General features: G+C 25.6%; 1 protein-coding gene across 2 annotated transcripts in view; it reads right to left on the bottom strand.

Moving 5' to 3' along the window:
* Positions 1–14,586: 14,586 nt before the first annotated feature.
* Positions 14,587–16,873, bottom strand: part of LOC107161354 (sodium-dependent dopamine transporter-like) — a 37,172-nt gene continuing 34,885 nt past the window's right edge. For both annotated transcript variants that reach the window (XM_089216946.1, XM_015507727.2), the window contains exon 15: positions 14,587–16,835. In XM_089216946.1, the coding sequence (XP_089073072.1) occupies positions 16,734–16,835 (102 nt within the window). In that variant the 3' untranslated portion in view covers positions 14,587–16,733. The remainder of the gene's footprint in view (positions 16,836–16,873) is intronic.

A 16,873-nucleotide genomic window follows, 5' to 3' on the forward strand; every position in this document is an offset into this window, starting at 1 on the left:
ATTTATTATGGATCATCTTAAAAATAATGAATAATCTGCATTGCAGGTTTCAAGTATAGGTAATAAAAATATGTACACACAGTTATAATTTTGTAATATTATACAATAATGTACTCATTTTAAATATATGTGATTCTTGATATGATCTTTAAACAGAGTAAAAAAGAATAGCCAGGGGCGTATTTAGAAATGTCTTAAGGGGGGGGGGGCACAAACAAAAAGTTCAAATTTGCGTACATGGGGCGTAGAGTTGTAAAATTTCTCATATAATAAAAATAAGTATAAAATACGGCGAATGGGGGGGGGGGGGGCACGGGCCCCATGTGCCTCTCCCTTAAATACTCCCCTGGAATAACCAATAGGTTATTTGAAATACAATTATTATTTGAAATTTCATTTGAACAATGTTTATTTTTTAATTAAAGAATCCAGTTAAATATTTGTATATACACACATAGTAAATGAAACAAAGAACTTTAGCTAAACAGCGATTAAATTTAAAATATGTACTTTGGTACGATAAAAAATACTTTTAGTAACTTCTATTGCCATTATAATAACTGATGTCTTAAAACGACGACTATTCGTTTTACAATTCAAAATTTCTAAATATAATTTAATAAAAATAAAAAATCGGTATTCTTGTCTTATGTGGTTTACCACACGTTTTATGGTTCTATGCGTTATAAACGGTCTACCACATGTTTTTATATTTAATTAAAATATCAACAAACTTAACAAATAATAATAATAACAAAAATAATGTTATATAGTACAGTGAAACCTCCTTTAACGGACACCTCTCAATAGCGGACACCTCCAAATAACGGACGGAATTTTGGGAACGGTGAAATGTGTACTCACTGTATTTCCCCTCTTAATAGCAGACACCTCCAAATAGCGGACGACATTTAAGCGACCGAGAATGTCCGGTATTTAGAGGTTTCACTGTAAAACATAACTCAATTGTACACAAACGTATAAATCGAGCGCTGTTTTATACAGTAATACATTACTAAAATTACTTACATAATATAAAATATGATAATAATTTTTAAAAAAACAATTCCGGTAGACCACGAATATAATATATAATTCTTGGTACACAACATGAATACCAAATATTGTAACACTCCCTCCCCCCCACCCTCTATTACGATGTTAATCAACACAGTTTATCAATAATCATATAAGTATTAAGAATAATACATAATTGGTAATAAATGTTGTTACTATTATTATACATTATTAATAATTAATGATAACAACAACCTAGGTAAAAAATATTTTAAATATTTTAAATAAAATTATAAAATATTATTAAAATGTTTCAATATACTTTGTGTACAACAGCTTATGAGATAAAAATCAATTTGTATTACATTTAGTAAAATGTAATACACATAGAACAGTTATTATTACATTTTACATATTATAACATTTATTAAATATCATATTTTTTCAATAGTAGTGTTCGGTCAGCTCTTAACTTATACCCAAGTCAAAACACAAAAATAAAATTGTATTTAAGTATTTATGGAATTTATTTAATTATATTATATTCTTTAATATTAATAATATATTCACACATTCCCCACAACTTCGTGATCGCCATTATGATTTAAGGACAGTTTTAATAAAACTCGATATATACGCAACACTATACTTTTCGGCAAAATTAATTTTATTTTTTACTGTAAGGTAAGTGGAAAAAACCAACTGTAGACAATGTTATAGTTATGGTAACGGCATTAGGGGGTTAATATAAACCCCCTTCCAGAATAAAAAAAAAATCACGATTAAAAATATTTTAGTGTTTATAAAAGTTTAAAAAGCAAAGGAATATCAAATTATTGAAAATCCAAAAATTATCTATTATTTTAAATAGCTCTTTCACATTGTCTCACCAATTCAAAAAAATGTGTTAATATTTTGCAAACTAATTTATAGAATTTTTGTTGTTTTTTTTTGTGAATCTAAAATGTATTTGCCCAGAAAAGTGTTTAGTTTCTAATAAAAATGTTAGGCCTCAATAGCCTAAATAATGTTTTACTATGATGTAGGCAGTATGGATGTTTTTTATATATTCTAATTTTAAGTTGAACCAAACAATTCCGATTTCACATAATGTATACTTTCATGAGTTTCATCAAAAAATGTACTTGTTTATGAATAATAATAATAAATTAACCATTAATTAATGATAAATAGCAATTGGATTTCAGCCTTTTATTGGATATTATTGAGAAACTCAATCAATTAAATATATCATTATACAGAAAATATAAATTAATAACTGATGTATATGATCGAATCAAAGAATTTCATACAATAAATATTGTTTTATTGAATCTCAATTTAAAAAAAAAGCGGGTAAGTCGTGGATGTCGCTCTGCTGTACAGTAGGTTACTGTAATGGATGGGATTAAATTTGAATGCAATGATAGGTATCATTGTATTCGAAAAACGATTCTGAACGAAGATGATTTGTCAGTCTAGGATATAATATATTTAAATATTGTCATATATTCTATTTTGAAACAAATATTTTATTTTTCAATTAAGACGCATTTTGCATATGGCATGGTTAATCAATTAGTGTAGTCATCATAATTCATGATACCTTATATTATCATAGATATACATTATACATATACCTGGTTTAAGGATAAATCGTTATCATTACGCGATTTCATAAAAATTTAAAACTCAAACGCTCAAAATATTTTTCCTATAATGACACTTCAAATTTTCTCTATAGCTATTTGAAGCAAAACTTATGGAAAACTTCACTCAAAGAAATATCTTGTGTAGAATTAATAAAGTAGGTTTGTTAATTATTAACACACTAATTATTGTTGAAAATAAAAATATTTTGTTAATATAACAAACTGATTGTTCATTTAATAAAATCTTTGACAACTTCAATAAACTTAATTTGTTAATAATATGTATACAACATTTTTAACGAAACTACCAATATTTTATAATTTTAACAAATTGTTTTAGTTATTTTAATGAACCTTTTAGTCAATTCAATTGACCCTGATGTCTGTTTATTTCTATATATACACTCACTGAACATTTAACAGACATCCCTGTTAAAACAAAAAACATATCCATTGTCTTAATCAATTATTTTAAAGATTTATTATAGAACTATTTATAAGGTTTCTAATATTATGGAACATGGGTTTTTCTCATAAATCGTTGATAACCGATGGTCGGGCAGTCTCGGTTCGCGTCAACCGATCACAATGGCCCAATACAATTTACGTTTTCGTATTTCTTTCTTCTTTGTCATTTTTCACATGCACTCCGTGACCGATGTGACTATTTTGAAGTTATCATTTTAAATCATTGTTAATTAGTGACTTATTAATTAGTGTTTTATTATACAAGAGTAGTGAGTGCAAGACTTCAAGACAACTTTGACGTAACAAAGTTACGAACGTTAGTACGTTACTTAGTTGATCACTAACGACAATATTTAAGGTACGTATAAAATTCTATATTAAACTATATTATTACGATAGAGCCTAGAGGACACTAAATATACTCGTATAGTGATGTATAGAAAACATCGTCTGATACATTTAGTATAGGTATAATATATATTTTTTATAAGTTTTTTGTTTTTCATTGAACTCTCAAATTATAAATTAGTTCATTTACTTTGAATATAAGAAAACTTTGTCTATATCTATCATAATTTAGAATGATTTGTTTTATATGTAAAAATGATTTTCCGTTATTATCAACACTAGTGGGGCATTACAAAGTAATACATTTATTGAAGCCGTCAAGTACATATGAATGTACTGAAAATCAATGTACTCAAATGTTTCCTAATTTAAATAGTTTTAAAAAGCACATTATACGAAAACATACCATAGACAATCTAGAAGGTACTGTTCCCAAAAAATTAAAACTTAAAGAAGTTGAGAAATGTGGTGTAGAAGTTAACAATACGGTAATATCTCAAATATCTGATGAAATTAGTACTAATAACGCCCCCGTAGAAATAGATAATAATTGTACATTGGTGTGTGAAAATACATTACCTCCTAGTACAGTGATTAATATTGAGAATGCTATAAATTTAATTTATCAAGCCGGTATTAACTTAACAATGTCATTACACAATAACAGTAACTTCACAAGAAAAGATGTTGTGAATATACAGAAAGAATTTTCTCAAAGTTTATTTAAACCTATTGCTGATTTGTTGAAAAACGTTGTAAATGATGCAGTTAAAGACCCATTAATACTGTCTTCTTTTCATACTATTATTTCAGCTATTTCTACACCATTCAAACTATGCTATTCGGAATATATTTTAGATAAATGGTTAAAAAATAACAATCTATACTCTGATATTCAGCAGTTCACTATAAACAATGAAATCAATTTAGTTTCTTCTCTTGGTGAAACCAACTATAGTGAAAATATTACAAAAGGAATATTAATGCCAATACAATTCCAATTTAAATCATTTTTTGAGCATAACGATAATTTACTTAAAACATTAACAGAATATGAACATTTAACCAACACCTCAGATGACAAGGTTTTAGCACATTTTGTTCAGGGGGCGTTATGGAAAGATAAGATTGCTCCTTATCATAATAATATTGTAATACCATATTTTTTATATGTGGACGACTTTGAAGTAAATAACCCATTAAGTTCTCACTCTTCTTGCCATTCCATTTGTGCTATATATTATAGTTTCCCGTTAAGCGATCAATCTAAATTATGTAACATATTTATTGCAGCCTTACTGAAGTCAGTTGATATGAAACAATTTGGTAATGACCTATGCTTACAAAAATTAATTCATGAGTTAAATAAACTTGAAGTTGATGGTATACTTATTTCAACTAAAGAAGGTTTAAAAAATGTTCATTTTGTATTAGGTTTACTTGTTGGCGATAATTTAGGTTTGAATAATATTTTAGAGTTTAGCAAGTCATTTTCTGCAAATTACTTTTGCAGATTTTGCAAATAAAATAAAAGTGTTACTCAAAAGTCATCCGAAGAACCAATTGGTGTTAAATTTTATAACCTTAGATATAAATACAAACAATATTATGAATTTTGAACTACAAAATAATTTGCAAATATTCATGGTTTTGACGAATTTTTGTCATTATTTGAAATTCAAATGATAATAAAAATTTAATTTGAATTTCCGGTGGACAATTTTTTTTGTGATAAAGATTGACAAATTTGTAAGGAATCTTGTATTAAATTTTCAAATCTTAGGTATAAAAGGAAAATTTTTTATGAATTTCTAGAATAAAATAATTTACAAATTTATTTGTATTAATTTATTATTAATAATTAATTTATTTACTATATATTTCTTTTATTTTTCAACTGCTATTGTAAAAATATGTTAGGAGCCTTGTATTAAATTTTCAAATCTTAGATCTAAAAAGAAAAATTTTTATGAATTTCTATGTAAGATAATTTGAACATTGCCATAATTTTTACGTATTAAGTCAATATTTGAACTTCAAATGCTAATAAAAAAAAATTGTGCCTATGTATTTTTATAATTTTTTAATTACTATAAGAATAACTTATGAGGAACTTTTTATTCAATTTTCAAATATTTTGATAGGGCCAAAAAGTTGTTATCGACACTTCAAAAAAAAATTTTCAGACAAATTGAAAATTTCAGTCGTCTATAAATATCTCAAAAAAAGTCAAAATATTTTGAAAATTAAATCTTGTAAAGAAAATGCCAATCCTAATAACTGGTAAAATTTTCAAGTATCTAGGACTTATACTTTTTGAATAATAACAAATATTTAAAATCGTTTCAGGATAAATCGTTATCGTAACACTATTTCGTAAAATTTTAAACGCACTTAAAATTTGTCCTATAATTATGCTTCGAGTTGTCTCTATAACTACTTTAAAGGAAAAGTTATGGAAAACTTATTTTTTTATTTTTAATCCTTAGTTATAAACAAAAAAAATTTTATGATTTTCCAGCTTCAAAATTATTTGCAAATTTTCGCATTTTCGACAGATTCCGTAAAAATTTGAACTATAAACGCTTATAAAAAAAAATAGTGCCTATGTATTTTTATAATTTTTTGATTACTATAAGAATAACTTATGAGGAACTTTGTATTCAATTTTCAAGTATTTTGATAGGGCCAAAAAAATTTTATCGACCCTTCCAAAAAAATTTTCAGAAATATTGAAAATTTCAGTTGTCTATAAATATCTCAAAAAAAGTCAAAATATTTTGAAAATTAAATCATGTAAAGAAAATGCCAATATTAATAACTGGTAAAATTTTCAAGTATCTAGGACTCATACTTTTTGAATAATAACAAATATTTAAAATCGTTTCAGGATAAATCGTAATCGTTACGCTATTTCGTAAAAATTTAAAATTCAAACGCAATTAAAATTTTTCCTATAATGACGCTTCGAGTTTTCTCTATAGCTACTTGAAGGAAAACTTATGGAGAACTTAGTGTTGTATTTTTAATCCTTAGTTATAAACGCAAAAAATTTTATGATTTTTCAACTTCAAAATTACTTGCAAATTTTCGCGTTTTCGACAGATTTCGTAAAATTTTGAACTATAAAAGCTTATTAAAAAAAATTGTGACTTACGATTTTTAATTGCTACAATAAGAAAAACTCATAAGGAGCCTTGTATTAAATTTTCAAGTTTTTTTGGTCGTCCAACATTTTTTTACCGACACTTCAAAAAAAAATTCTCAAAAAAAGTGTAAATTTCAGTGGTCTATAAATAACTCAAAAAAAGTCAAAAATTTTTGAAAATTAAACTGTATATAGAGAACACTAACATAAACATTTGGTGAAAATTTCAAGTATTTAAAGTGATTATTTTTTGAATTACAACCATATAAAAAAATCGATTTGGTCGAAAACTGATTTTGCGTAAAAATTTCCGTTTTTCTGTCATTTTTTTTTTGTTTTTCTCGATTTTTTTGAAAACCGTTGGAAAATGTTCTCTTTTGACCTCTATAATGCACCAAGGATCTTCAATTTCACATCGGAAACCACCCCCAAAGTTTGAAATCGAAGCATTATTTCGACTAGTTATGCTGTACACAGACACAAAAAAAAAAAAAAAAAAAAAACACATCATTGTAAAATCAATACATTCATCACTTCGTTCAGAATCTAAAAAATGAAGCTCAACTCTTTCCATTATTAAATGAATTGAAAAATTCAGAGCATAAAAATTATATTAAATACGCAAAAGAAATAACAAAACATACAGCTACTTTTAAGATCCGTTCCTCAAGTTTATATAAATACGTGCAACACCTACATATTTTATGTTTGAAATGTATTCATCTCTTTTTCATGTTGATGTCGATTCGCTCCTAAAGTATTTACCATGTGGAATCAATTGACTACAATACAGTAATTATGAACTAAAACACAATTTTATGCAATCAAATTGAAATTTATGTAGCAAAAAAAAATTTCAATTATTTGAGAATTCTGGCAAAAAAAGTTGTAAATGCTTTTAGATAGATTTGCAAAAGTTAATTGAAAGAATTGAGAAACTATAAATGGTTCACTAATTAAATAAATTTAAATTGCAAACTATAATTATAACAAATAATAAATATAACAAATTATTATTATACTATTTATGTTTATATATATGTCATAGTATCTATTAATAATAATTTATCCTATTTTAAATTTTTACTCAAACATTTTTTTGAAATCTACAATGGAAAATGGAAATCGGTTCGTATTTTATTTGTTAAATTTTATGCATTTCCAAAGTGGTTTGCAAGATTATTTAGATTAAATAAACTGATTTTATAATAATTAAATATTAAAGAAATAAGAATAAATTCAACCGAGGATAAATAAATGAGTTACTTTAAACAATTAATAAAATAAGGAAAATACAAAATTGAAAAATATACTGATTTATTATTTATATTATTATTATAATGTGTTATGTATTGCATACTCTACAATATTACATTATATTATATTATATATTACATTATTGTATGGTTATGGTATATACTATATATCCACATCACTACAATAGTATGATAAAATATTGTAATGTAATAAATAATATTATTTTCAGTTTTAGTAAACAACTATTTTTTACAAGTAATATGCAATAAATGTACTATAATATAGTATTATAATATTATTATATTGTTGCAAAAAAATATTAGGGTATTCATATAATAATTAACGATTTGCTTGTAAAAAAATTTAATTTTCTGATTCATTCTTTAAACATACTTAATAATTCGCAACGATACGTTAAAACAACACATAAGTTCAGTTATTTGTTTATCGTAGTTTAAACATTTACATATTGTTGATAACTGTTAAGTAAAATGTAGTACCTACAAATGTACAATGGTCAATGAATATTGAACAATTATCTATTGGCTAATAGTTAAGTTTTCACAAACATATATAATGGAAAAACTAAGATCATGAAAATAAATTGAAATAATAATGAGAACTTTTAGATAAATCGTAAAAAGCATGAATTCTTGATTTTCATATTACAAATCGATGAAGAATAAGTAGGTAGATAAATACATCCAATAAATTAGTTTTTTTTTTTATTAATTGTTTGAGGCATCAACTGCATGGACATTAGCCGGCGTTACATATTTAATTTACATTAATTTCTTACATACTTGCTTAATTTCTACTTATTACCTATATATATAGATTTACATTTCAATCTACGTTAGAATATTCAAATCCGTTGACGCAGTTCTGTTAAGTTGACGAAATTGAAGAGTTTTTTGGTCGTCTCGGGAGTGGGTGATTAAATTAGTTTTATTTAATGCCGTATTAATTAATTTAAAATAATAAAAATAAAAAATTCAATAAACACAATAAAATATTAGTGCAAAAACACTAATTCAAACACAATATGATTTGTTTTCCGATAGTCTGTTCGAATCAAATAACAATAATAAGTAATATTACTATAATATTCGAATGAAAATCAACAAAAATAATAATTGTAATTGGATGAATTGATATAGGAACATTATTAAATTAACATAAAATCTACAATGACAGATAACCCGAGTTTTAATATTTTATAGATTAGAAACAATAAACTTGTCATGTTTTTCAATTTCAATCGAAATTCGCTACCAGGGATTCAGGAAGAACCTGCACTCAGAAAAGCGCGCGGCGAATATAGTCACGAATATTATTTTATGCGTCTTACAATACCAATAATAATAACACCTATAACGAATGTTAATAAATAATTATTATCATGGCGTATGGATATATATTGATTAGCGCATTTAGACTTTAGAGCAACGTCGAAAGTGATCTTCGATCCCAGCTGCTTCTGTGTCATGTGTACCATAGCCACTTACAATGTATGACACGAAAATAGAAAATATGTTCTATCTAATATAATTATTTTCTCGCCATTTAATCATATTTTCTGATCATCGATTGACAGTAATTATTTCCCTATACTTTGTATAGTTGTATATTACGCTTATAATAGAATTCAGAAGCTATACTATTACTCAAAACATATTATTTCCATGTCAATAACATTGAAAGCTTGATAAAAAGTTTTACGTAAGTTCTCAAAACAGTTCGAAAACATCCAAAATGTATATTCAGAATTTTTTATTATTTTATGCATTAATGCATTTGATAAATGCATATTATATAAATTACATAATATATTAATGTCGACTAAATTGGATGGTTTAACACAAAAAAAAAACCCTTCATAAATTTTATTATTTCGTTTTTCTTAGAAAATATCAATCATCGCCGAAACATAAAACTTTTCCCCATTACCTACATATTTAATATAATAATAATATTATCATAATACTACATAAATATTAACTATAAAAAATCTTTTAAAATTGAGGAAGCCACTGCCCAGTTTCCCCTCCGGATCGTTTTTACTCCATCGTTGTATGCGATTTATCATTGAATTCAAATTTTATACATCCATTTTAGTGAATCATCATGACGAAATTCAAAATGAGCCATGCTATATCATCGGCATTCTTTTTTTTTTAATTTCCGCAATATTGTTTCTATCAAAAGCGTAAGGTAGAATGTACATTGCGCATACAATTACAAATCACAGCTTAAGTACGAAAAAAATCATATTATACTAATAATTATTCGATTTCAACGTACTATCAGCTACCTTGTGTATTCAGTATTCGTGTACCTATAATAATATGTGAATAATGCATTTTAAAATACGTAAATTAAATAATGAAGTACACGAATGTAATATAAACATATATATATATTAAAGAACCTGGTATTCTATAGTATAATCTACAGTAGAAAGTGTTGAGGTACACTATAGAATAATTGGACAGAGTGATTTAATTAAATATTAAATGACTATACGGAATATAATGACGAAAGTAAAAATTAATGAATCATGGAAAAAAGTTCTTCATTTATTTTTTTTTCTAATGATATTAATTGTAATAATATCAACACAACTTTGGCGTTTTTGATCTTACCGTGTTGAACTTTCTTCAATATCCTGAATCAATTTTGTTTTAGAATTAAAAACACCAATTTCCTTATTTGTATTTGATTTTGAAGTTGTAACAATATTTGTCGGTTCTAAATGGCCTATGTTGCCGCTGGATAATTAATAATAAAAAATAAAAAAATATTTGTCGATTTTAAATTTTAAATTAAACGGGTGTTGTATAAAATATATAAGTTGGTAAGCTACCAACTTAAAAAAAAAAACCCACAAACAAATACACAAAAAATAATCCCTACCGTACCAACCCACACCCAATGGCCTATGTTGCCGCGAGTTCTCTCTAATAAAAAGAAAAAAAATAAGTAAACAAGATAAAATATATTATAGAACAGTTTAAATGTTTAGTAGCATTTGGTTTATTTTTAGGTTGTATCTTGTATGTATTTAACGGTAATTAAAGTTATGTGAATGCGTTTAATTTATTGTGATGTCTAAAAATGTTTTTAATTATTTTGTTATCTGTTAATAAATATAAATGTTTTCTTTTTTCGGTAAGGACTAATATCAACTATAAAATCAATTTTTATTTCATCGGATAATCACAGCACACGGATATTAACAAATGGCGATATTATTGATTATTAATTCTACTCCGTAAACATCTAAACTTGTGTGACTCTCGGACTCCGTGCCATTATGATAATAATATATGGATGATAATAAAATATATTGGCCTATATAAATATATAAGTGAAAATTATTGAGAAAAATACCACGAAAAACCCTTTCGTAAGCGAATATTAAGGATTTGGAATGTGTGTGAACGAAATTAATCACGTAATTTCAATGTTTTAAACGATTCTCGTTCTTGTCCGACAGAGGTACGTTGTAGTGTAAGTACGTGCTTACGTGCTCCAGGCCACACCTGCGAAATAATCGAAATTCGGTACCAGGAATTCAGAATGAAAACGGGCAGTCCGCGTGCGGTGAGTAGTTGTACGCCGCAGCCGAGTCGGTGTGCGGTACTGGTGCAGACGACGTAAAATTTGAATGCAAATGAGACTATTAATTATTATTATAATGATAATGTGATCGAAAGAGTTATGATTTTATGAATAATAAACGGAACAATGTCATTTTTAAAAATAAAAAACAATTGTTGCAGATGTTTCATCTTTGTTTTCACATTATTTTTTATCAGTTATTGACGATTTATTTCATTTTTCTTTTCTAGCGTGGAATATACTCACAAATTAACAACTAACGTAACTGCAATAGGTTTATCGTTTTGTAGTTTTATCGTAAAATAAGTTTGAATAGTACATTTAATAAGATCATATTTTTAAATCGATTTTAAAAGGAAAACAACAAGAGAAAATTACTCGAGAATATTACTCTAAAACGTATATAATTATAATTTATAATACATCGTGATCCCGCAACACTTTCGCGGTCACATTAGTAATGTACGGGTGGAAGTCGTTTCGGCTTTTCTTCTTCCAGTAGCAAAATACCAACTATAGAAAGCCTATTTTTGAAATCAAAACATTTAATGTGCGGTTTTGTACAATAAATTGTATACAAATAATATATAAATAATAATAATATATATATATATAAAATAATAATATATCGGCAAAATATTAAAATATTGTGCATCAGCTTATATTAATGTTTTTGAACCGATATCGTTCGAAATTTTAGTTATCGCATTGAACGGCTTGATGCAAAAATATGCTGAATAAAATATAATAACCGTTCTTGCAGGGATTAAAATTATGTGTAGTATGAAATTCCAAGTGTGTGATATCAAAATTAAAAAGTGTGTAATGATTGCCTGTAATACCTATAGTAACTTTTCTTACAGTTTTTTCTTCAATGAATCGACCATAGGTAATGTTTTCAAGTTCAAGACTTTTTATGTTTATGTGTATGGATTAAACACAATTTTGGGGTGGGGCAGATCCACCCCCACGTAAAGCTCCAAGTTTTATATTAAGTGTGTGATACGTAAAATAAATATATATGTTAGACTTAGCGTTCTTGTAAGTTGTAATATTATTATCATATAAAAAAGAGGACCCATATCGTTCAAGAATATAATACATTATTATTACAATATATTTGAAGCACACAATTAATAATTGACAGCGTTTAAATTGCTTAAAATCATTATACAAAGTTATTTTAAATAATATTTTTAAAAAAATCCAAAAATCTACATCTTAATATCCGTGTATTAAAACATACCTATATTATAAATTATAATATCGGAACAATATAAATATTATTTAAATTTTTACAGCAGTCCGTATAAATATTGGTAGATACTTGAATCGTTAGTAGCATCGTTGATACCCCCCCCCCCCCAACGGAAAAGCAGCATTTATTAGCCACCACTCTGGTGAATATACACAAATAATTACTGTACCGTCATTATTATCAATATTTTTTTTATTTTTTTTTACTTTCCATTTGTATCAATTTAAAAACATATTATATAACAATAGATAATCTCTAGTAAGTATTGAAAAAAATGACTCCTCTGAATAAAACATATAGGTAATAACAAATAAACTGGAGATTAATTTTTTATTTTTTAAAATAATACATTTACAAAAATATTATGTTTTAAATAATCGTTAACGATTTATGTGAACGAGCGCTCATGTATAATCTATATATCTTTATATTATATAATATATAACTAGCTATTATTAAAATCCTACCTCATATATGTCTCAAACTGTGTGTTAAATTCGTGACCTGTGATTATACTAGCCATATATATTTTAATACATTTAGATAGATATGGTTAAAAAATACTAAGTAATAATCTTACAACGATATTCAATTTAGTTTATTATTATGTAGTTTTATTCGTTTTATCGAGAAAAGTCTGACAATTCAAGTATTCAATTGAATGATATTTATTGAAATGCATTTGGACATACAACATTTTTTTTTCTTCCTTCAGGGGCGTACACAGATAAATCAGAAGGTTTTCCAATGCTTGAGCATGCCACTACGCTGTCCATGTGAGAAGCTTGGATTTTACAAATTCAGTTCACACACTTGTAGAGATCGTGTCCTTGTGCTAAGTCGATTGGTCATTGCAAAGGTGAGTCGCATCGGAAACTGCAAACGTATAAAAAAAGTTACGGGTTCCTACCTAGTATTATTATAAATATTTACTTCTTAAAAAAAATCAAGCATTAACACATTGAGTGCTCGCTAACTCACTGATATTGGACATTCCAATATATATAGTCAAGTGGTCAGTAAAAAAAAAACCTTGCAGTAAAAAAATCTCTGCAGAAACATGTAAACTACCACAGTCTTATCAAATTAATTTTTTGAATTAAACATCTGCAGGCATTAGCTATTATATTATTTTATCCGTCGTAAAAATGATTGTTAAAACCCCATTGCGAAATTAGTAACTTATTCATTTTGTCAAAAAAATATTCATTCTAAAGATAATAATTTTTAAAAATTATTTAAAAAATATATAAAACTGTCAACCGATTGTAGACTAGTGTTGGATCTAGTACTTACTATATTTACACAAATTATTAATGTTGATAAATTTATATTAATCACCAACTTTACATAATATTAGAAAACAAAGTCAAGCTACTCAAAAAATATTGTATGGATTTTTATTTTGATCCATTAAATTGTTCAGAAAAATTATTCATTGGATAATTTACAATTGAAAGGGCCCCCTTCTTTCTCATTTGAAAAACAGAAGTTTGATTCACCTCTAGGCACTCCTTAAATACTACAAAAACTTCAAGAATTCAGAAAAATGGTCTATGAATATATTATTTTAAAACTTCCAAAAATCAGAATAGTTTAATTTTAATAAGTAAAAATGGAGGCGAGCACGCTTGGTGAATCACCCTATAAATACACATTTTAAAATTTAAGCAATTATATATTACCTGACAAGTTATTGAAAACTGCAGAATGACGACCATCCATCAATCGGGATTCAAAATAACGAACAATCGTAAATACTTCCAATGTTTAATAATGTTTATTTTGTATTTTATATTTTATTAATAACACAACTTAATATTTTAAGGGTATAAAGACACGAATAAATTGTTATACTTATAATATATTCTAATATAATAATAATGACTTTCTAAAAGAATACTAAAATGTATAGATAAATTAACTACGATAAAGATTAAATTGTTTTACATTTAGTGACAACTTTGGAGATTTAAAAAAAAGTATTTAATTTAGTATACAGTAATACAGTATTAAATTGTTTTACAATAGTTTTTAATTTTCTTTAATGCAAAAAAGTAATGGAAGGTATTTTCTTTGACAACGTTTCTTTGTGCCTATCTAATATCTAATTTGTTAGTATTTTATACTAGTTCAACCAACAAATTACAGCTATAATGTATAATAATATCAAATTCTATTATCTATGTTAACATTTACTTAAATAGTAAATACATAAAAAGGTAACTACTAAGAAGTGTAACACATAAATTATATAAATTAAATGTAACAAACAGTTGATTTATATAGTGTATATTGATAAAAATTGTATACGATAAACAACCAATCTGTACTATTATAAGATATTATTGAGATGTAATTATTCCGATTACTCTTATTTATATTATTTTGTTCAATAATACTTATCAATTAATAACTACCTATTACAAGGGTAATGAAAAAATAAATTAAACCAAAAATAAGTATTTTGACATTAAATATTTATAGATTAAAGTAAATATTGTTAAATTACTAACATATTGATACTAACAAAAAAATCAATCAATAAAAATATCTGCAAATTATATAATATTTAGTTACATTATGACATGTTAGTATATAGTGTTATAATAGCTATACTAGTGAGTAATGATTATTATTAATAAAACGATCTATAATAACATTTTTTAGTGAAAAATTAGTAAATTGTAGAAAAACTTGTTGTATTAAAATACCTACATTATATTAGTTATATATTTATGTAGTGTGTATGTATGTAAGTAATATTATTCTATTATAAATATTGTGACTTAGATAGTTGTTTTACATGTCTTACTCAAATTAACCTCAATCAATGTGTGGTAAATGGGAATATTCAATGTTTTAAACGTACCTATATAATTAAATAGGTATAACAAATAATACTTTAGTGACTAATTAATTAATATATCTAGGTACTCATACATTTTATCTAAATAATCTAATTAAAGATGAGTAATAATTGTGCAAGTAATTACATAGTTAATTTGACACAATTATTAGTTTATACATTTTCTTATGAATAAGGTGTGTGTGCTTGTGCGAGTGCGTGTGTGCACGCGATCGTGTGCATGTGTTTGTGACGTTTGTGTGTATGTATCGCTAATGACAATCGCGTATCGTATTAACTATTATAGGTAGGTACCTACTATACACTACAAATATTACAATATTATAGTATCATAATATACATGTATAATTATAATTGCGAGTAAATTGATTGATAATATATTTATTATATATCTGTTGAATGTATAAAAATAATTCACCTGAGTACTTATAAGTATTGGTATATAAAGATAATATAAAGATTAAAGATATAACTATTTAAACATATGGGTACCTAGTTCATATAAAGTAAAACGTTTTACAACTTCAAACTTGGCAGTTTTGCATATTAACAATATATACAGAGCGTCCAATAATGTTGCATCACCTATTACTAAACTTTTAACAACAATCGAAACATTATTTAGCTTACTGTAAAATGTAAACATAATATATATATATAGGTAATAGATACGTAATAATATTGTTGCGAGTGATAAATTTTACATGGTATACTACCTAGGTACTTGTAAGTACGTGCTAAATGCCAAAAGTAACTTATAAATTAGTCTACCAAATAACAATGTTTATAAACTATAACGTTTATTAGGTACGTATATTATGTTTCATCTGACTATAGTTAGATTTATAAAATTAGTTATAAAATGAGTTGTAGTAATGTGTAAAATTTTTAATTCTGTTAAGTCGTATCATTGTGATTATCGTATATTATCGTACTTACCTAACTATTGTCTATTTTTTTTTTTATATCCGAGTATATTAGCAATAGCAAAAATGTATTATTAATTAATTAATGGAACACAAAGCGATATAATTATAATTATTAAAAAAAAAAAAAAAAACATGAATACATTATTTTATATGATAAGTTTTACTAAACATATAGCCAATGCTTCAGACGAAATCTTATACATTCGCCTTTATTCTTTTCCATCGATTCTCGCTCATTCAGAGGCGTGATATTATATGCCAGTCTCTATATTAAACCATGACAATGATGCAATTTGAATTCAT

Source organism: Diuraphis noxia, unplaced genomic scaffold (assembly GCF_037042655.1).
Source record: "Diuraphis noxia isolate RWA-SAM2 unplaced genomic scaffold, SU_Dnox_SAM2 contig0001, whole genome shotgun sequence".
Taxonomy (NCBI): Eukaryota; Metazoa; Arthropoda; class Insecta; order Hemiptera; family Aphididae; genus Diuraphis; species Diuraphis noxia.